The sequence below is a fragment of the Simochromis diagramma genome, unplaced genomic scaffold, assembly GCF_900408965.1.
Source record: "Simochromis diagramma unplaced genomic scaffold, fSimDia1.1 OVJJ01000302.1, whole genome shotgun sequence".
Taxonomy (NCBI): Eukaryota; Metazoa; Chordata; class Actinopteri; order Cichliformes; family Cichlidae; genus Simochromis; species Simochromis diagramma.
Window position 1 is genome coordinate 8,755,249 of NW_024386792.1, and position 23,111 is coordinate 8,778,359.

General features: G+C 39.8%; 1 protein-coding gene across 2 annotated transcripts; it reads left to right on the forward strand.

The window, feature by feature from the left end:
* The first annotated feature begins 1,289 nt into the window (after window positions 1-1,289).
* Window positions 1,290-18,049, forward strand: spock3 (SPARC (osteonectin), cwcv and kazal like domains proteoglycan 3). Of its 2 annotated transcripts, XM_040024212.1 has the most exons (12): window positions 1,290-1,425; window positions 1,596-1,718; window positions 9,971-9,979; window positions 10,082-10,121; window positions 11,835-11,943; window positions 12,672-12,780; window positions 12,921-13,029; window positions 13,265-13,378; window positions 13,469-13,690; window positions 14,511-14,573; window positions 14,658-14,795; window positions 15,831-18,049. In XM_040024212.1, exons 2-12 carry the CDS (start codon window positions 1,596-1,598, stop codon window positions 15,983-15,985), a joined length of 1,191 nt encoding a protein of 396 aa, XP_039880146.1. In that variant the 5' UTR covers window positions 1,290-1,425; the 3' UTR covers window positions 15,986-18,049. The 2 variants fall into 2 exon arrangements, with proteins under 2 accessions (XP_039880146.1, XP_039880147.1); XM_040024213.1 differs by lacking the exon at window positions 9,971-9,979.
* The last annotated feature ends 5,062 nt before the right edge of the window (window positions 18,050-23,111 follow it).

The window sequence follows — 23,111 nt, forward strand, 5'->3', positions numbered from 1 at the left end:
GAGCCATCATATAGCTGTAAACCATAACAATAAAGCCACAATGTGGTTCCTGAGATGTTCTTTGAAAACCAAAAGTACTGCCCCACACAGAGAGCCACTGTGAGGAAGATCTTGGACTTTGCATGTTCAAAATTGGGGTTAACCTAACAGAGAGTGGCTCCACCCATACCCACAGATTATGCAGAGTGGTTCATTTGGGGGAATTTCTGACCTTTCAGCTGACCTTGGAGTGAAACTCTCTCACACATCACTCCTGGGCAAACAGCACTGATGAGACTGATTTATTTGGGAGAAAACACTTTTCTCTTTTTCTTTGAATTCAATTTTGATCATATTTTAATTCGAATAATTACTTTTATTATCATTTTTACAAAATATAAAATGTCTCTGCAACCTCCCTTTATGATTAGATTACTTAACGCACACTGTAAATGAAATCTGTATTTTAACAGGATTTTAATTTTAAAAAATTTACAGAATGTTCCCATTATTTTAAATACATGGAATATCAATATAATTACCAAAATTAGTCTGTGAATTAACTTGTCTAATGTAAAATAACATGAAAAAATTGTGCCTAATAAACATGATTTTTGCATATTTTTTAAAAGAAATTTTTTTTTTATTTTTACAACCAAAAAAACACAGTCACAATTTTACTAAAATTTCACATATATCACTTAAAAAAAAAAAAAAAAGATTGTTGTTAAATTCTCATTTTATCTCGTGCTATTAGCCTAATATTAATTAGAGTTTACGCTCATACATGACATTTTCTGAAAAATACAGTTTTACTTTATTAAATTAGGGGTTTTTTAAAGATATGTTTGGGATTTCATTTTTAAAACTCTTTGTGGGAACAACTGAATATGAGGTATTATAATCTATATTTTTAAAAGCCATCGTTACCCTTTAAAAACATGCAAAGCCAAGTTTGCGGTAGGCCTTATTTGACTGCTGGAACTGTCCAAATCAGAACTGCACATGAACTGCTCTTCCCAAGAGATCTTTTTTTAAATGTGTTTGTTTTTACCTCCTTTTGTGTATTTAATTGAAAAAGTATACAAGAAAATGTACATCATAGATACTGACAGTAATTTATTGTTGGAGTGCGAATTACAATAGATTCTTGCACAAAACTGCACATACTGAAGACCAGCGCTACAGTTTTCGTAAGCGGTAATCACTGGAAATCACTTTAGCTGATAGCAGCACCACATCCAACAATCAGGAGCGTCTCCTACGCGCAGATACAAAAAAACCAGAAAAAGACACAGAGCTCGTGCACGCATTCGAGCGCGTTCCCGTTTTCTGCTGCGCACAGACAGCCGGTGCGGAGAGACGGTGAGGGAGGAGAGGCTGCTATTACTAGTGACAGGAACGGCAGCGAGCACATACAGTCTGGAGAGCAGCTGATGCGACAAGGTAGGAAAAAACCACCAGAAAGCTCCGTGTTGATATTTACCGAGCTGACGCTCAGCGTTCGTCGCAGATGCGACGCAGATTGAACTGCTTCTGTTTCAGCGCGATTGCGGTGTCCTACAGCCGGATTCAGTGTCCTCTCTCTATCTGTGTGTGCTGTTGTGTGTCCGCAGATGCTGAGCGTCGCCTTGCTGTGTGTGTGCGCCGTCGCCTTTGGACACGTCTCCGCTCGCTCCGAGAGCGGCAATTTTCTGGATGATAAGTGGCTCACGGGGAAATGGGATAAATTCAGAGATGTAAGTAACATTTCAGGCTTATATTATTATCGCCCCCCACCACCCCAACTCCACATTATCTCATTTACGCCCCGCTCCAGCCCCCCTCTTTTCTCTCCCTCTAGCCACCCTCATTGGTTTGTGATCACGCGCTCCTCGTTTTGTCGTTGTGTCCAAGCGCCGCGTCACGGGGCCCGTTGTGCCGTTTGTCACACGTTCATCAGCCGCTCCGCTGAGACAGTAAATACACTAATAGCGATGCTGGGATGATCCTTGCCTGTGAGTGTGTTTCCGCGATAGCAGTCCCTGCTTAGCAGAGATAGCCGAGGCCTGTGCGAATCACAAAGGCGCAGAGCAGTCTGTGAGGCACCACAGAGTCCCCCCAAAAGGGGGCCTAATTATAATAAGCAGGTATGAGGAGAGAGTCAGCAGCAGCGAGGCCTAGATGAACAATGTAGAGCGAGTCCACTTTAAACCCACACACCGTGGGTCCCTGTGGGAATATTAAAGGAATATAACGCGATGTGTTGTGCGCCTTTTGGTCTCCTCTTTTAACAGCTTCTTAACTAGCTGACTTCAAGAAGGTGCTGTCAGCCACGATTATCCTGACGTGAGTATTTAGGGCCACTTAGTGAAGTTAATGCCGCCACTGATTGTCATGGCACATACCAGTAGCCTCTGACCATGTGGTCCTGCTGCCAGGCTGCATGCATATGTCCCATAAACAACTGTCATTCTTTACAGTAATGGAAATACTTTTTTTTTTTTTACCTTGAGCAATACTTAAAGATTTTTTTTTAGCTTGTAATTAAAGGCATAACATCTGTATTATACAGATAAAAAACTGGAAATAGTCCAATAGAGTTTAGGTGGTGTGTATTTGCTAAAAAAAACAAGTCTTCCCTCTAGGCACAGATTAAATGGCTCCACACCAGGACTGATTTGTGCAGGCTTGAACTTGTTCTCACACACAAGATGGGATATATGAAAATAAGCATGTCTGCACATAACAGTCTTTATGTACTGTACCTCAGTGACTGAAAAACAAACAGATTTAACATGATAGAAAAAATGTACTCCAGCTCTGAGTGGTTTTACCACACTGCTGAACAAATGCACTGGGAATTGTTACCTGAAGGTCCTTGACGTGTTTGATATCCGACAGAGAGGCAGAGCAACAAAAGCGCAAGTGAAATTTATTTATTTATTTATTTTTTAAAGCTAAGAGAAAGTGCTGTTTTTTATACACGGCTTTCTATGTAACTTGTACTTATTTGTCTCACTTTCTCTGCCAGTCACACTTAAGTGTGTGATCCCATCAGCTCAGGTGGAGCCATGTGATACATTCAGGTCCAACTATTGAACAGGATTTGGATTATCCAAATAGAGTGTCAGAACCAAGAAGAGAGGAAATGTGATTAACTGCGCACCGTGTGCTATTTAGGATGATCTGACGTCCTGAGCTACAAGAAGGCGGTAGAAAGAAAGTTAGCAGAGCTTTGTTACTGTGTTAATGCATAAGAATTGATAGATAGATGGACAGATAGACAGGTGAGAAGAAGCGGCAGAGTAATGAGAGTGGAAAGGAAACATGAAAGCATGTAGAATGATTGTCGGTGAGCTGAAAGCTTCGTGTGCATTCACATCTGTGTGATTTAACCTTGAGGCTCAGCAGGCATTAGAGTTAGAGGTGGAGTGCAAAAGTACTGAATGCTCTGTATATACATGTGTGCCTTTCATTTCCCGTTTTAAGGTTGTGTCCCAAATTGTCTGTCTGTGTGGTTTTGTTGTTTGTTTGTTTTTCTTTTTTGCACTGTTGCACGCAGTAATGTATCTGTGCATTTTATAAAGCAGCTATGTTCAATCTATTCATCTTTCCTTTCGGATATTTTGTATGCATTTCAACACTGTGGTTGAAATCCAACAATCCAAATATAGGTCCATTAAAATCGAAGTTTTTAAAAAAGAAATAAAATCATATTCAGTGCACCTATCTGGAACTAGATGAAACACATGTGTTGTTAGGCTTGCTGTGTTTGTAGATCATTAACACCTGTGCAGTGCTTCTGGAGTCTAATTTCCGATTCTGTTTCTGTGCTAATGATGATGCACTATAGTTAGAGGTGATGGCAATTTGACTGATACAGTCATGCATTAAGGAACACAATCACTTCAGCAGTGTCACGCTGCTGTCACATACTGTGTGCACTCGCTGTACAGAGGTTAGAGCTCGAGGGGCCAGCAAGCAGCACAGGAAAGCTGCAACCGACTGTCACAAGACATTGAGCACAACTTGTGAATACATATGAACTTTGTTTTGGAGACATGGCCTACATAATGTTTCTATACAGGAAGTGGTTACATCAGCTTTTTTTTAAAGTTGGGGTTTCCCCTGCAGGGATTCAAACACTATTTAATTAAAGTCATGTGATTGCAATGCATGAAGTTGTCTTTTAACTGTTCCATAGCTGTCAAAGATTCACAAAGGACCACAAATGAAAAAATATTCCCATAAGACTGTGTCAAATGACCAAATAGCAGGCTAAGTTATCTTAAACATTTCCTCTAACTTTAAATGTTGTGAGTGTTACAAATCCTTGTGTGCATCTGCAGTTATGCAAAAGCCACCCCTCGTTTCTTTACATTGTGCTACCAAGGATCCAGGCTTTCTTGTTTTTGTTTTTTTTAATGGTCTTGACTAATAGTTCTTCAGTCTTTCTGGTCTTTCAAAGTTTTTCATTGGACATTGGCTGCTTTTTCACTCATTTTCAACCTAGTCCCTGTAACTGTAAAATGTTTATATTTTATTTGTTAGTTTGTTTGTTAACACTGACCTATGAGTCAATCAAGCACAAAAAAGCACCTAACTCGAGGTTTGAGCCAGTTGTATCTACAAAGCAGACGACTTAGCAAAGAACCGATTTTCAATTGTATGTTTAAGCACTTTGTTACTAGCAGCCTGTCGTAAAAACAGAGAATTTGCTCCTGTTTCTTTAGTTGAATTTATGAAAAATGCCAAAGATAACTTAATTTGACAGATATAAAATTGTATTTTTGCACCAACAAGGTGAATTCCAAAGAGACACTAGCCGACAACTTGGTGTGTCACAACAGGTGTGCAGTGTGTACTTAAATAAATTTGAGGAAACTGTGGAAGACAAATGAAGACGTGGCAAGCCTTAAAAAGAATCTACAGCAGATGAACAGTATCTAAAAGTTATGAGAGATACATCTGGCCCTGCAGTTGATCCATCTGTGTGGGATCATCTTGAAAAATAAAGCTGGTCATACCACAGAATGACTTTCAAGCACGTTAGAATTGTACAAATTAATTTTCCTTTTCACTTGTAAGTTTACCTATTTCAGTAAATCTCTGCACCAATTTCCATAAAAATGAAAAGTGATAAGAGGTGGCTGAAGTTAATAGCAATAAAAACAAATGGAACAAAGTTGAAAATAGTTTAAAGCAAATTAAAAGCTAAAAAGGATTTTTAGAAAATAGTGAAACATACACAGTTCTTCCACAAGTGCACTGGGATTCTGTGCACAACTTTTTTCCCCCTGTGATTTTCATTTTATATGTCAGGCCTGTGTTTTTTATTTATTTATTTTTATTGTTTTTACATCTTTCAGCAAGAGCCATAAGTGGGTTTGATGTTAAGTGCACTATATGGGATTTTGGCCACTGGTTAACTGTTAAGTCCTGTTAGGGTGGCTGTGGAGGCCTGGGGCTGTCTTATTCAGCACTGGTGCCATCTCAGTTTTTAGACATTCTGCTTCTCTTGCTGGACCTTGGCCTGCTTGCAGCACTGGCACAGAGCGAAGAGACTGTTAACAATTGGAGGAAAAACACGATGAGTGATGCGTGATGACATTCACGCCAATTTATTGTGCGGTATATTATAGGAGGAAAATAATATCCTGTGTAGGCCACTCTCATAAGAGCAGATTATACCTTTTTGTAGTCGCTCCTGTCTCTGTGTTTTCTCTGTATATGTGTGTGTGTGTGTGTGTGTGTGTGAGAGTCCTACACTGTTTGTGTTGTGGAGTGTGAATGATGTAGGAAAGGTACAGAGCTTCAGGCGTTTTCCGCTTCAAAGCACCTCAGTGTAGATTTGTATGTGTTTGCGAGTGCATGCATGCGACAAGCTTGAGCAAGACGAGCAGAGCTGGCACAGTGAAAAAAATGTACATATTTCTCCTGTTGGACATCAGAAGGAAGGTAACAAGGACAGGAAAGGAGGTCATTAGGATGCAATTAGAAGCACCGAAATCAGATCTGGGAAAATGTGAAGTAAAGGTGAGAAAAGCGGTTGTCGGAAGCAAGATAGTCACTAGGAAATGTTTCTACAGGCATCCGGATAAAACCGCATCAAATCGATACCCACAGCAGCAAATTAGGGTATTAGCCACACACTGTTGTGTTTGCATGATTTGGTGCACATGAGGAAAAAAAGGCTGTTAGAACCATGAGGGAGAGCGAAGAATAGAGGTGGAAACAAATGGAGAGATAAATTGAAAAGTTGCTATTTTCGAGCACACTCAGGAGACCTTTAGGTCTATTGTTGAATTTTAGGTTTTCTGTGTTTTTTAGGAAAGTGGGTGGCGGGTTGCATGTGCACTGAAGTGCATTCTTCCAGTTATTTGATGTTTTGTAGTGCTGACAGATTCTGGCACTGCAGTCAGGGCTGTGGTGATAAGTATGTTTGTTTGCAGAGCTGTCTGTGCATGGACGTGCGCTCATGTGTGCGTGTATGTGAGTCCGTGCTTGTGTGCGTGCGTCTGTTGATTCCATTAAGGAATCAGACCGCAAGCACTTTTGTTGTCTTGACTGGTCCAGAGGGCCTGGCCCTATAATGCAATGTTCTCATTATTCAGTCTCCACAGTTTGCACTGCTGGAAGGGGCACATCCTGAACAGAAACAAATACCTCACTATATGGCTTCATCTCTGCTCTGTGTGTTTTCCTAATGCTAAGGAAGACCTCAGATTGTGTGTGTAACTCTAAGCAAGAGAAGCAGATGCTCACCTTTACCACAGCATTTTTTGTATCATTTGAAGCTAGAGAGACACGATGTGAAGAGTACCAAAGAGTCTGTAGTGAAGGTCAGAAGGATTAACAATAAAGGACAAGATGGAGAAATTAATTAGAGCTAAGAAAGAGCAAGAGTTGACCCTATTCCTCCACACAGCAGGCAAGGAAGCGAGACACAGGGAGACACTCTTGACAGTTGAAGTCGTGTTTTTTTCATAATGGGGATGTTGGGGTAAACAGCTTCAGTTCAACAGTGTAAATCCTTTTACATCATTGTCACTTATAGACTACAAAAAAAAAGTAAAATAGAAGCATTTGCTTTGCCTTCATACATTTAGTATAATTGGTTTAAGTCAAGATACAACATTTAGTCATATACTGCAGGTCAGCAACTCTGTCGCTGTGAGCAGTTCTTTCATTGGTCCAAATACAAGCCGTCTGCAGTACTGTGTGCTATGATTGCTAAAAATCTTAAACAAAACTTAAGATAATCTTAAGTGAATCTATACAAGTGAACTGGAGTAAGATGTTAGAAAAACAGTGCAAACTTGTCAAGCACATCCAAAGTAGATCATTTGGAATAGCACACTGCAGTACTTCATATTTGTAAAAGTACACTCATATTCCCAAACGTCCTGCCATGCCAGAGCTGTAAAGCTCAACTTGGCTGTCTTCTTCTTCTTCTTCTTCTTCTTCTTCTTCTTCTTCTTCTTTTTAAACTTCCTTTCATCTTCATTTAAGTTTTTAACGTGTGTTTGGTGGAGCACATTTGTCTTTGCTGTTGTGTAGTTTCTCACTGTGGCCAAGCAATAACTGCTTCATAACTGTAGTTACTCTGGCCTTCCGCTGTCACTGCTTTTTCACAATTCATCTCTCGCCCGTCCAAACCACTGCAGCACATCGCATTTCTCCATGTACAAAGTGATGTATGGCCAAAATATATCACAGCAGCACAATTAATCTGCTCTGTACGAGGGAGAACGAGAGGAAACTGTGTCCATAGAAATCAGAGGTCACCAAAAAAAATGTTTCTTTGAAGCCATACACTCATACCTAAACTTATTTATGTATTCTAAGTGAAATTATGAGTAATAGAAGTAAAGACACATGGCTTGTTATTTTCGTTTTCATTCATGTATTAATGTGCAGCAGACTGATGCGCGAGCTAGTTCACATTCATAATGTCTAATACTGCAAACGTCATGCTGTAACTTCTTCTAGAGAGACACTTAGCAAACCCATTTCAGCAAAGTGGCCTCCAATCACAGTCACATGCTGAAGAGTACTGCACAAAGCAAGCACGGCTTCACTGTTTTGCATTTGAGTACGCAGAGGAAGGTCATCATTAAGGATGGCATCTCCATCAGTACTGTGGGAGTTTTTCACTTTGTGCTTTTAGACTTCAGCTTTTGAAATCTGTGGGATGGTTTTTTTCTGTTTGTCCAGCTGTGGCCACAACAGCAGAGGGTCAGGGTTTTTTCCAGAAGCAACTTCTGTTTTCCAAGTTAAAAATTTGACATTATGGGGGGTTTTGGGGGGCAGAGGTTTTTCCTACTTTGGAAGTCAAGTTGAGCACATTGATGTATGAGGCGCTCTCATAGGTCCTGGGACAGTTTCTGATGTATTCACAGGTGGTTTTGTCATTCTTGTGTTGTGGTTCTGCTTTAAATGACTCCAGTCATAAATAGAACATGAACGACTTCCTAATCATTCCTCATCCCATATTTAGAGAAGAAGAAGAGCCTAAGTAAAAGGAACTCCACAGAACTGAACCATCAGTGCATGATTTATGAATTTCCAACTACAATATATCATTAAATTCACAAGGAGAGTTTTTGGTCTTTGTGCATTGTAGTTGCGCTGAAATGAGTCGTTCTTATAAGATCTTTAAAATATCTTTCTGATCTGTGGCATGGAGGTCAGTGGTTGCTTTTTAGACTTTAGAGTCATTCGAAAAAAGGACTTGGGTGAATAATTGTATTTGAAATTGTCTCTTTGTGTTTTCAGCTGCATTGCCATTATGTTTAAAACACAAATCCCTTGTCATAATTGTATTTTGTCATTAAAACTCTGAAATTAGCTCTAACTGCTAACAGTAAATTTAGTTTCATTTGTTGCTTTTTTTCTTTCTGGAAAGTTTGTAGTGATTGCACTGAAAACTCTAAATATGACAGTTTTATAAATGAGTTGTGTTTTTTGATTACTGTATCCAAACATCATGTATGACTAAAAGGTTCAGTGCTAGTACACACATATGAGAAAAAACATTAATCTTTTGGATTTTTGGTTTATTCCTTGTAACGGATGTAATCTCCAGTAATGTGTGTGAGTGTGACTGAACGTGGATGATAAACACAACAGAAAGCAGGCAGGTGAGACGACAACAACGGGTTACCATTGTGACAGAATCCGAGAGACCGCGGTGCGGTGTTGGGTTTGAATGGATGCCCAGAGACAGAGGGAGAGACCAGACAGTGAGATCTTTGACCTCAGCAAAACAACACAGAGCTCACAAGTTCTTAAGCTCCTTTTACATTTGCATCATAAGCCAGCGCCCGCTGGGTGTGTCTCCATCTTGGCCTTCTATTAAAAGCTGGCAAATTGCTCACCTCTGCGGATTCCTTTTTTAGACTGTGGGAACATTTTCACAGGCAATGAACCGACTCATTCAACTACACCGAGGAAGATTTTAATAGAGCAGAGCATTTTGTAGGATGTTAAATATAAAAATGAATCACAAAAAACTTCTATTTTCGGGTTATATATTTTTATCTCTGTAAGGCTTCTCCTTATGCAGAGAACATAAAAAAGATCTCTTAGTTTGCAAATTTTTATAGAGGTGCTCTTATGATACCACAATTTAGCTTATCTGTTAATCATCCTTTTTATTTCAATCATATCCAGTTAGTAACAGCAATTTTACACACCTTAAATGGTGCAAAGCTTCACCAGCTGCACCACTATTGCACTGTCGTGTAGAAGCATGTGTTGCATGAAACAAATTTCTCTTTTCAGTGATATGAAGAAGTATAAAGCACATGCACTGACACACAGTGAGACAAGGACATCTTTTATCCACGGAGAGCTACTTTCATACCATCGATATTATCTTGACAAAATCAAAGCATGCTCAATGATACCGGATGACACTGTATGCTTGTGTGTGTGTGTCTCCAAGTGCTAAACCTAATCAGAATTAATTCCTGCCTCTCTGTTTCTGTAATGCTTTCTCATAAAGGAAGTTGAGGTTTGTATGACTCTTTAATCTGTAGTCTGTGTACGGTGATCATGTGTAGTGAAATATTTGCTTAATATGTGATCTGAGCAGTATTTTCATGATATGTTTCAGGAGCCTGGAACATGGACTCCACCCAAGCCCTTTGATCAAGGTGGGTGTGATTGAGAAAGAGTCAGAACTGAAGTGGCTGTGTTAGTCCTAAAATAATCAAAATAAAAGCACGGAATAGTCATAGCTATATATTTACAACTTGGCCCATGTGTTCTTTGTGATTAGGAAATATAGGAGGTAATGTCAGGCAGGTTAAGCTTGCAGAGACTCATTTGATGAACATTTAGCATCTTCATCAGTCTGCAGACATATGGTCAGATTTGCTAAATGTGATCAAAATAACACGTGAGTGCAATCCCAAATACAGAAGTTGTGCTGTTTCCTAAACACAGGCACATTCAGTTCACTTCGATATGAAGTGCAAAAAATAACATAAGAATAAAAACATTCCACATTAAATGTTGATGCAATTAGCAGTAAATTGTGTGTCACAAAAGTTAGTAAATCAGTTTTTGTACTTGATTTAAAATATCTTCCTATATTTTTGCACCTTGAGAAAAGAACTTCTAGAAATACATATGCAACACAGACAGTCGCAAAAAGTTCGCACGTCTAACACACACGATCGTGTCACTGCACCTTCTTTTTAAAGTGCATTAGTAAGTCGGACCCTTGGTGTATGCATCGATCTGCAGACGTAGTGTAATATGAACTGGTCAAAGCAGGAAAAAAAAGATTAATACACTTTCAACAGTTTCCTCTTCTTATAGAAGTTGTCACTCTGTTTGGCATCCACCAGCTATTTGTGCAGGTTGATACAAGCCATGCTCATATCCAGTGTATAAATATCATCATGGTGGCTCTTTCTTATAAAACGAGATTTTGAAGGTTTTACTTGTAAGCCATCCCCAATTATTTTAACCTCAGCACCCAGCTGAAAAAAACAGGATGATTTCCTGTTCTTTTATCTTCTAATGTCCCATTGTATTACTGACAGTGCTAAGCTCTTACACACATCGAGGCACGTCAGGACATGAACTCTCACTTATCGCTGTATCCTCAAACGCATCCACACACACAGACATGTCAGGCAAACAATAGCATTAGATAGTGTGTTGGTGGGTGGAGGCAGGATAATCTTCCAAAGCTGCTCAGGGATTACAGTAAGGTTCTTTAGAGCAAAGGTCATTCACAGACTGTTCTGGGAACAGCTAAGGGCCTTAGGTTTTGCTCATAGGTGACTCACTGAAAGCTGACACAGGGTCAGAAGCAGCTAGCTTGTCTTTACTGGCAGGGATCATACCGTCTGCTTCAGATTCAGATCCAAAATCAGCCCCCACCTTTAGTGCCATATGCCTCTCTGCCTGTGTGATCTGACAGTAAATCAGTTTGAGGATCTCCACAAGAGCACACATATAAATGACACTCAACGGATGCTGATGTAAGATCAGAAGTAGCTTCTAAAACCATTTCCATCTGTTTTTAGCTGCAAGGATACTTAACGGCATTATGGCTCTGAGTTTAGTGTGGGAGACACGTGGCCAGTGTACTCTGTGAATAAATACCGACTCAAATAAACACACGCAAATGCACTTGAGCTTTAAACAACTTTTCACGTCACTGAGATGTGAAAGTGAAAAGAAGCACTTCGTTTAACTATGAACCATTGATCTAGATTTTGAAACAACAAAAAGGAAAAGCTAACCGTTGCTCGTAGTATTACGAATTATTGGAAACTGTAAATAGAGAGGCTATAAATGTTGCATACACATGTTAAAAAGCACGTTTGTGTATGTCTCTTCTGTATTTTTAGGCCTTGATTCAGCCAAAGACCCTTGTCTGAAAATCAAATGCAGTCGCCACAAGGTGTGTGTGGCTGAGGATTATAAGACTGCCACTTGTGTCAGCCAGAGGCGAGTTAGGTAAGAGTGCACACACACACACACGCTTGATATTTTAACAAGCCTGTGTGTCCAGCTGCCCCTTATTTTTCTTTTCAGATGTTTCTGTGATGAAGTGGAACATGAATGAGAGAGAATTTTGGAAAAAAATAAAATCAGAGTTTTGTGTTTTGCGGGGTTTTTTTTTTTTTTTGTTTTTTTTTAAATGTATGGGGCATAATAAGTAGCAGCACCAGAGGGGCTGCTGTTCTCCTTCTCTTCCAGCTGGTTTACTGGTTTTCCAGTCTCTCTTGTGACTGTTGTGTGACATTACAGTTTGGTCCAATTACCCGCAGCACTGGCGCTTTCTTACAATGGACCCAAAGTCCTGCCAAGTGATATGAATGGGCTTTGTACGTGTGTGTGTTTTTCTGTCTAGGACACCGCAGACTGGGCAGAGGACAGTAACACCATACTGACCCCATTTCCAATTCTTAGCAACAACACAATTCCCACTACAGTGTGCAAGCAAATCAGAAAATAATCACACACAAATCCTAAATCCTCGTCTCATTTTTTTGAACAAGACAATCCAGCACAGATCCAAAATGCTTAGAAAAGATTTAGATTTAAAGGAAACTGGGAGGGCGGGCCCGACGAGGCATTGTGATGAAGGCATCATTGTCAAATGGGACTTCATTTGACATGTTTTAACACTCAGATATTCAGTGATTGTGAAAAACAACAAGTCTTTTCAATCTTCTCTCCAGCTTTAAAGATGCCAATCTGTACCAGAGTCCAGGGTCAAAGTGCACACCGTGCCCCGTGGTTCACCCCTCGCCCGTATGTGGAAGTGATGGCCACACCTACTCCACCAAGGTGCCTGCACACACAAACACATAATCTAATCACCTCTCACCCATAAGTCGCACTTTTTTCATTTCCCCCTGATGAGACATGCATCCTGATTCTGCTTCCTCTTCTGCCTCGTCCCTTCTGTCTCTGTCGCTCTCAATCAGTGTAAGTTAGACTACCAGGCATGCATCACGGGAAAGAAGATTACTGTGAAGTGCCCTGGCATGTGTCCTTGTCCCTCTCAGCTTGAACAGAGCTCCGCAGAGAAGAAAGGTACACAGTTTTGCACACTTGAATGCACACGCTGCAAGCCTGGGTGGGGTTTGCCACGGTGTTCAGCCCCATCTTTATTATAAAACTCCTGCCCTGGTGAAGAGTCGTTGTGATAGCAAATTGCTTAAAGTTTCTGTGCCATAGCTGACTCTTAACTCCTGGTGTCCGTGAGGAGGCAGAAGGACATTAAAGTGTCACTTTCCTGTCATTAATCTTTAGTGTCACTATTCTGCAGTGTGCAGCGAGTCGGAGCTGAAGGAGGTGGTGAGCCGCCTGAGAGACTGGTTCAGAGTGCTGCATGAGAACGGCAACCACAAGAGGGTCAAGATCCAGAAGCCAGAGAAGAACAGTGAGTAGGGTGGCTTTAGTGACACACTCAGTCATAAACAAAAACTCTTAATATAGCCACCCACTCTCTTTGATCTCCCCCCACCCACAGAGTTTGAAGTTGGGACATCACCTATTTGTAAGGACCCTCTGGGTTGGATGTTCTCCCGGCTGGACACTAACTTTGACCTACAGCTGGACCAATCAGAGATCAGGAGCCTCTATCTGGACAGGAATGAGCCCTGCTCAGATGCTTTCTTCAAATCCTGCGATATAAACGCAGACAAATTTATAACCAGCTCTGAGTGGTGCACAGGCTTCCAGAGGTACACAGGTAAGGACACAACTGTTTTTTTACGGTAACACTGTTTGCACTGAATAGTGTGCTGAGATGTTAGTGGAAGAAACACAAGGACCCAGTCATATTAGTTTGCCGAGCTTCATTTGGAAAAGACATTTACATTAAATTAGTAAAATGATGACCTCAGCTGTCCGCTATTGCAAACATGGTAAAGATTCAATTTGGTGCTCATGCTCACTTTTTCTTTACAGAGACAAATTATTAGCAACCTTTGAAATGCATTTTAAATTTTACCACCTAAATAAAGTGGTTTATATTATTTAACCTAGCCGTTTGCTTATGAACCAGCCTGATGGACTGATTTGTGATGTCTGTCCTGCTGCATCTTTATCGCTTTAATGTAGCAGTTTTACTTTGCTATTCAGTCTCTTCTGTCACTTTAGGAAGGCATAATCAACTGAAATTGTGCAAAGGTTTGAAAACAAGATCTAAGTTTTCAATCTCAAACTTCTACAGATATAATAATAAGAGAGACCTTGTATTCAGTCGCAGCAGCCTTTTTTTTCTCAGCACTGGATATTATTGTAGTCTGTACAGCACAATAAAATGCAAAACAGTGTCATACAAAAAAAATGCATGAAAAACACATTTGTATGAAACCAGGGATGAAAACTTGTTTTGGGGTAATAAAGGGAGACTATTTACCCACGAGTCACAGGAGGTACACAAACAAGCATCGATATGAAAGCACAAAAGCAGACAAAGGAAGGAAGATTTACGCATACAGATGCATTCCCAGAAAAGCAGACTTCTGCAGTCTGTCAACAGTGTGTCCCTTGTCGGTCTCTTTCAGATTCCCCATGCAAAGCAGAGCTGTCCATTATCAACAAAAAGCAAGCAGGCAAGAAGTTACTCGGTGAGACGCACGCAGAATCACAAATATGCGCACAAACGCTGTGCGGCCTGAACTCATGGTGTGTGTTTTGGCTCGCTCCTGTAGGTCAGTATTTGCCATCTTGTGATGAGGAAGGTTACTATCGGACCCACCAGTGTCACAGCAGCAGCGGCCAGTGCTGGTGTGTGGATCGCTATGGCAACGAGGTGGCTGGCTCACGCACTCATGGCCCTGCAGACTGCGGTAGGCAAGACATCCAAGCGTGTCAAGTGTGTGTGTTTAAGAAAATGAGAGACACACAGCATGATGGGAAAAATTAAGGGAGAGGAAATAAATCACAGATATCAATGTAAGCTCATGAAGCCTGTCATCTGTTTCTGTTCATCAATTTGCTGGAGGCTGGATAAGAAGATCGTTGCCACTGCCATAGTATTTAGCTACATCCACCAGCTAGGTAGTTTAGCTTAGCACAGCAACTGAAAAGAGGGGAAACCTAGCGAGTGCAGCTCTTTCAAAGGCAACAAAATCCTCATGCTGTTTGTCCCGAAGCTCGATTTTTCTCACCTAAGCTTATCTCCACACTATTGCTTTAAGTGTAAGGCCAAATGAAATCTGTTTTGGGCAGTCATGGTGATATCTTTGGCTTTGACTCCAAAGGTGTGGCTGCATCACGCAGGGAGAGAGGTTCTGGTCCATATCATTATTGTGCAGGCAAAGATAGTCCATTGAACCAAATTTCTATCAGAGTCAGTGGAATACATTCACTATGTGACTGTAAATAACAGACAGAAGTAGCCATAGTGAGGTCACACATTGGTTAATGAGTGTTTTTGCTCTCACAGTAATAGCTTTTTGAAGCCAGACAACTCGAGCACAGGGCAGCTCTGTCTGCAGCTAATCAGATTAATTGTGAACATGTCAGTCACACAATTGGGTATAAAAAGAGGATCTTAAAGAGGCGTAGTTTCTTGGAAGTAAACATAGGCAGATGTTCACTCAAAAAATGCCTAAGAACTGATGCAGCATTGCAAAGAATAGTGGTATAAAATTCTTCAACAAAGATGTGAGAGACAAAGTCATACAGAAAGCATTTACTTTAAGTTACTGTTGCTACAGGTAGTTCTACAAGCTGCTGAATCACTGGATGTACTTTGTTTTTCTCAGGGGTGCGTAGAGTCCTAGGAAAGCTTTCATTTTCATGACTGTATAGATTACATTTTTCCTATAAAAGTATCAGACTTTATTAGATACAAAACTGGGTTTCCTTCCTGTTTCCAGGTGTGATTTTGGAATCTTCCGGAGACCTTGGCAGTGGAGACTCGCTGTTCACTGATGACGATGAAGACTCGTTTGTCCTCAATGACCAGACCGGTATGGATGATGAGGACATTGAAGATGAGGATGATGATGACGACGACGAATACCTGTCATAAATTTAAAAAACAAGAAAAAAAAGAAAAAAAAAAAGAGAAAACTGTTTGTTTGGTCAAACTGCACGTTTCTAGGTGACTCCCCGGGCAGATACTTAATCGTAATAACAGCCTATGGACTATTCTCTGTGTATTGTTTGTTCATAAGTTAGAAAAAAAAATCAGTATTCCTGGAAAAAAGTTTATGATTTCTGTTCCTGTTTAAGTATAAAATATGAGTGGTTCATGGCACTTGTTCACTTGTGTGTCAGCCAACCAGAGAATATTATAAGGACTAATCGATAACCAATCCACTGCGTTGGATTTGGTCACATGTGCAAAGACCTTTCCCTTCATTGGACAGTCCGTGTCCTCCAGTCTGTGTCCTGTCTTTGTGCACCACTCCGATGCCCGAGTGTGTTGATGCCAAAGGCACAATGTTAAAGAGATTTCCCCCCCCTTCTTCATTCCTCCATCTTCTCCCCCGCACCCACCTCTTTAATCCTTATCAAATGTTCCTGTTGTATAGGTGGGATGTTGATGATGTAGATAAGAGAATATTGCACTCTTTAGGTTTCTTTTGATCTTGATTTGTAACTGTGACTGTAACTGTGTGGAAAAACAAGATAAGAGTTAGACATGCTTCATTAGGAGAATTAAGGCAAAAAATAAAACCAACAAAAAATGCCAGTTGGATAACAATCAGAAGCGACGTGCTAGCTGTTTTCGATGAGACACAAATCAAATGCTCAGCAACAAGGAAAGACAAATTACTATATGGCCGGTGGTGGTGTTGGTGGGGTATTACTGTTATCTGGTTTCTGATCCACTTTAGGATGAATACAGAAGATGAAACAGATTTGTCTTAGCATGTCCAATACTGCGTGATGTTGTTTTTATTGAACCCGAGGCCAAACCTTTGAGGAATTCAAAAAAAGTTGTAAAGTGGTTCAGCCACAAATCCATGATTTAAAACATGTTTATTGACCTTTAATGGGTTGATGAGCACAAAGAAAACCGCTGAAAAATTGTTTAAAAGATAGCGTGCAGTGGATGTTTTTGCATTTTCAGATACGAGTCTCTGACTTAACGTGTTAGCACACAGAGTAACAGAACAAGTCTCCTGCACAGCAGTAACAACATAGATCCATGCAGGTCTGATGACATGATATGTTGGGCGAAGGTTAAAGGGGAAAGGTGTGCCTTGTAGTGGTGGTCGAAGTCGGGGAAGCATGCTTTCTGGACTGACTTAAACGCACCGTTACACTGCATAAGAGCGGCTTCACTGTTAAGCCTGTATACTACTTGGACTTTGGTCTGGCATGTGTTTTGGGTCTCTCTTATGATGGTGTTACTTAGGCCATACTTCAGATTTTCTGATTTGTTACATAGGATAGCTAGAATGTAGATAAGCACAGAGATGCTTAGCAGTTAAGGCGTAAAAACACTTAGATTCTGCTGGATTTGAAAATGTTTTATATATTATACACTGGCTAGAGGAAGCTTTGGTTTAGACAGCTTTATATGAGAAGACAATGTTCATCTTACAGTGTTTGCTTTTACTTTGTTTCAAAAGCTTAATTTGTATCTGATCTGCTCTAAACTACTTATTGTGTGTCAGGGTTGAAAACTGAATCTGATCCCAGATGTGTATTGTCGATAAGTCACGTGACTGTCTATGCAGACCCGGGATCACCTAAGCTCCTATGTTAATTTTTATTGATTAGTCTGCCATTTGGCTTCATTTTGGATCAAATATCTGTTGGAATTCCATGTTAACACATTAAAAGTGCCATGTAACTGTTTTGTTTTTTTCTCCATCTCTAACTTTTGTTTTTTGCTCTCCTCTTTCGCTCTAACATGGAATTTCAATTCACTTTATGAACCTGGAAAGCATTTCGGTCTTAAAGTGTGCCGTTTCATGAGTGTAACAACGTGCAAATCATTTTGATGACCTCAGACACTGTAGACTCTCTCAACCAATCACACACTGTCATCACAGCTCTGATAGTGTTTAAAGGTTATGATACAGATGCATTTTTTTACAGTCTATGTATGATTTGCTGAAATAAAAACTATATTGACCAATTTTGTCATCATCACACGTGTTGCAGGACAAGAATCTGCGCAGAAAAGCTCTTGTTTCTTTGTGAGAGCGTTTCTGTTCTCTATTTCTGTTCTCATATTTGGGAAAAGAACGATACTGCTGAGGCTTGTATGTGTGCAGGAGGATTGGGGCCACTAAAAACAAAAGGGTAGCATAAGAACTGAAACAGAGAACAGAAACATTGTCAGGAATAAAGAAGTTGTGGTGGGGTTTTGTTTTGTTTGTTTGCTTATTTGTTTTTACAGTTCTGACATCATCTTAGCTTTTCTAGCACACTCACAGAATTCTGGAAAACAGACCATAGGATAAGGTTCGGGAAAAGCCCGAATATATTGAATAAACCTGGAATATATTGAATCAACCTCAAATATATGAAATAAAAGTCTGAATATATTTTCTGTCCTGTGACAAAGAAATGGCTCTATACCGAAATTACTTTGGTGTGACTCCCCATCATGCATCAGGTTTTTTGACCTTTTCCTTAGATTAAAAAAACACAAAACCAAAAAAAAGTTTTAAAAAATTCTGAAAAAACTGGACAAGGGCATTTTCAAACTGAAAGAACATACCATATCTTCCCCATTTCTGTTCTTAAATTTAGGAAAAGAAATGTGTTGCTGAAGATTGTGTGACGTTAGCGCAAGTCAAGTGAAACACCCAGTTGTTGAGCAATCTTTTCTGCAAAATATGTCCTGTTCTGCATTTTTCCTCATCATTATTCAGAGCAAAACTCCTTTTAAATTACTGTATGACTTCAGCTCAGTACATGGACACTAGGGAACACGCAACACACTGGAGTTGGTCTTCCTGTTAATTTAGTCAAGGTTGTAAGGATCTAGAAAGAAAACAAAATTAAAAAGCAAAAAAAAAAGAGATTCATTACCCATTTAATACAAAATACTGGCTGCGCTTCACACACACACACACACACACACACATATATGTACATTGATCAGGGTGCCCATGCTGACTCGTGTCTACCACTAAAAGCACCAACAATGGGCTTGTCAGTATCAAAACTGGACCACGGATCAATGGAAGGTGACCTGGTCTGATGAATGACGTTCATCATAACATAATTTACCTGGGGAACACTTGGTACCAGGATGCACTATGGGAAGAAGGCTAGTCAGCAGAGGCAGTGTGATGCCTTGGGCAATGGTCTGCAAGGGAACCTTGGGTCCTTTACTTTGACACGTACCGCCTACCTAAGTATTGATGCAGACTATGTTCACCCTTTCATGGAAATGGTTATCTATCGATCGATCGATCGAGAGGGTTCATGTTTTTAAAGGGGAGATTATGCTCAAGGATTTTTTGAGAATTTGTTTTTTTTCTCAGAATTCTGACATTCAATTCAGAATTGTGCCGCAGAATTATTTTTTCTCGGTAAGCTACGACCACGGCGAGCTAGGACTTTTCTCAGAGTTATAAAAAAAAAGAAAAGCCTGAACCAAATTGTTTTTTGTCCCCCCCAGTAGCTTTAATCCTCCCTCGTATGTGTGGTAAAAAACACACCGCATTCATTCATTCACCAGTTCATTATTTCTCCACATTTTAAGCAGCACAGCTACTTTTGGATGATGTCATAAACGATAAAAGGACACAACATGTGCCATAAAGTGTTTATCCAGGACATGAGAGAGAGCCAACAGCTGTCAAGAGTGACACACACAATGCAGTACTGCATTATGTAGGAGAGAAACAGGTGAATGTTTCATGAGTCACATCACACCCACATTATGCACACATGCATACATGCAGGACATAAAACAAATAAACATGTAGAGAGGAGTGTGTAGAATAAATGGAACTGAAATTTGAAACTATTGATCTGTAAAAGTTAGTTTCACTGGTTGTGCTCTGAGAATAATTGTCCATGTTTTATTCAATGCAGCTCAGTGTACACAGGCCGGAGTAACTTACGATGGGTAATAGTGTGCGTGTGTGTGTGTGTGTGTTGGCACAGGGCCTGTCAGCAGCTCCAGACAGGAAAGTCACTGGGTAAATATCAAATGTTCATTTTCACACACTCTCCGTGCTTTTATGTGCTGACCATAGAAATGCGGCGAGATACCATCTCTGTGGTCCACTTCCTTACACTAGAGTCTGCGGTTGGAGAAGGTCCAACAATAAAAAGTGGACTGCCTGTGTGTGGGGAGACAGGATGACTGAGAGCTGACGGGAAAAGCCTCAAATTGCAGGAAGCACTTCTGATGTTCGGAAATCAGGTTTCTTGGATAAGTAATACTCTGTAACATTTTTTTTTTGTGATGAGCTATTGTTATTGTGCAAATTATAATCACCCACCAGGGTTATATTGGTTATATCTCAATTTTATAACCATTTTAGGTTATGTGGAGGTCTTTTAACCCATCAGTTGAGCAAGTTGCAAAATTCTGTAAATTTCTTAGACTAAGGAATGACTTCTCTTTATTACTGTAAATGAATGATTTGCAGGGTTTGCTTTATTTTACAGTCTTTCAGTGGCTTGAATGAAATCACACCTCCAGGATCTAAAGTTACATCTTTTTCCAAGTTGGAAACTCAAATGGGATTAATTTTGAAGGGGACATTGTGCTCATCTCCATATTGCATGATTCGCAGCCTTACCTTGTAAGGTTTATTTTTGAAGTGTTTATTTTAGGCAACCATATAAGGCATTGCCTCTCACTGACATCACACATAGCCAAGAGTGGAAAAAATGCTCTGAAACTGAGAGAGCAGTCTGAAAGCAGGGCTTTTGGTTCATAGCAATTATTTAAAGCTCCTGCATAAAACTACATATCTGAATAAATTCAAATAAATAATAAGGTAGTTAAGTGTGATATGTCAATGATGGTTATGATCTTTTGCTCTCTGTATGTTTTTTAATAGTCCTACTCTGTGTTCATTTCTACAGTGGTATTGTAGGGTACTCTTCTTTGTTTGCATACGAAATGGGATCAACTGGAAATACCTGAGTTGAGCTTTCAGGGCAAGCTGCTGAGGAGGCAGTATAGCTCAGCTTAATGGTTAAATCACTGTTGTTCATCACATACTCTGGAAGACACACACACACACATATATATACTGTGCCTGAGTCAGTGTCCACATCAGAGAGGAGCAATACAAGTTTAATGATTATAAACCATTCACTTTAGGTTTTGAATCAAGATCAAGAGGCAAGTAATTATTTCTTGCACTCAATACTGCAGTCAATACTGGGAGCACTGCAGTTTCTTTACAGTAAGCACCTTTTTATTCATGGTGAGTAAAAGTGAAAAACACAAAAAATAATGTGTGTAAATCATATCAGTCATCATATCATCGTATCAGTAAAACCTATCTTCTTAGATCAAGTGAAAAGCGACTGATTTGGATCAATGCACAGAATGACAATTATTCGATAATTCCAAACCAGAAACACCAATAATAAGAAGAAAATCTATCCAGGCTTTTTTCTACCCTGCAACAAAAAGCTTCTGGGAATGGCTCTATACAGAAATCACTTCAGTGTGACTCACCACCATGCATCGAGCTGTTTTCCTCTGGATTCCTGCATTTTATAGAGGTGGACAGCAATGCGCAGAAAGAGCTTTCTCATCAATAACTTCTAACTGCTTAGTGGTTTGATTCTTGGCTGTTCAGCACTCAATTGGAGGAGATGTAATCTATACATCAATAGGAGGAGGACTAATAAGCAGATTTATGGCAGGATAGTCTGCTTCCATGGTGATCACAAATATTTCTAATCAACAAAGTGTCATAATTTACCTGCAAAGTTAAAAATCTGAGGTAAAAAAAAATCTAATTGGCTACTCATTTTAAACTACATTTTGATACATGAACATGTAGAAATACATAACTTATAATACAAAATACAATAAATAGTGACACATGATTAGTTACAGATTAGTAACAAATTAAATATGTTTAATTTAAAGTTACTAAATATTTTATCAGGTTATGAGAAATCAAAATATTAATCTTTTTTTCTCTAAGTGGATCTGAGGACACCTAACACTGACCAATAAATCATTCAAGCAAACAAGGTCCCCTAACACAAGGCATCAACCAGTGATGAAAACGTGTCATATCTCTGTATGGTACGCAGTGTCGTCAAAAAAATGAGGAAACTGGACAAGTGGAGGCCAAAGAAGCAGCAGGCCTGAAAACAAATACATAGAGCAGACGAAGAGTGCCTGAAAGTCATGTCCTTAAGAAAGTGGGGGCTGACAGCAAAGACCTGACACAGGACCCGATGTATCAGGTCAGATGTATCTGACCCTTTAGTTGATCCATCTGCTTGGTTGGTCTCAGTGGAAGCATGGCTGTCAAGAAGCTGATCTTACGAAGTGAAACAAGGAGAAAAGACTCAGGTGTGCCAAATTACACAAGTCTTATGGAGTGATCAATCCAAACTTGATTTGATTGATGACTGATTTGATTCCGTCTGCAGAGACAAAGTCAGGACAGAGGTGAAACAGTGAGTGTGTACTATCTGTAAAACCTGGTGGAGGCTCTGTCATGGTTTGGATTTCAGCCAGGGGTGTTGGGGATTTTGTCAAAATCCATTGAACTATTCCTGAAGACATGAGATGAAATGACAAGAAGCTTGCCTGAGAGTTAAAGGCTATGTTACAGAATAGTCATACAAATACTGACGTTCAATTTTTTTAGAACTGTACAAACCATTTTCCCCTCATATACTGTATTTCTGTGTATATTTGTATAATTGCTTCAATAGACTGCTGCACCTACTTTACATTTTCCTTGTAAAATATGAAAAAATAAGGGGTAGTTCAAGAATTTTTTCTCAGTAGTGTAATTTTCCTATATTAGGAGGGTTATGGTAGCATCTTACACTGTATTTACAACTGAGATGCAATCATTTTAAGAAATTTGCTGCCCTCTGGTGATGAAAGTTAGAAACTACAGCTGATTGTTTGGCCCTTTGTTAGCGGTTCGTTACTGTTCTATAGAATACTCTTTAATTGTTGGAACTGCAAATGTTGACAACAGAAGGTAAATGAGTAAAACTGTATAAATTGTGTTTTCTTT

What these genes read in the sequence shown, in the direction of transcription:
- spock3 (XM_040024212.1), top strand. Translation starts at nt 1,596, where the DNA reads ATGCTGAGCGTCGCCTTGCTGTGTGTGTGCGCCGTCGCCTTTGGACAC. An exon ending in ACCCAAGCCCTTTGATCAAG is followed by an intron (nt 10,122 to 11,834) that starts GTGGGTGTGATT and finishes CTGTATTTTTAG; the next exon opens with GCCTTGATTCAGCCAAAGAC. An exon ending in TCATGGCCCTGCAGACTGCG is followed by an intron (nt 14,796 to 15,830) that starts GTAGGCAAGACA and finishes TCCTGTTTCCAG; the next exon opens with GTGTGATTTTGGAATCTTCC.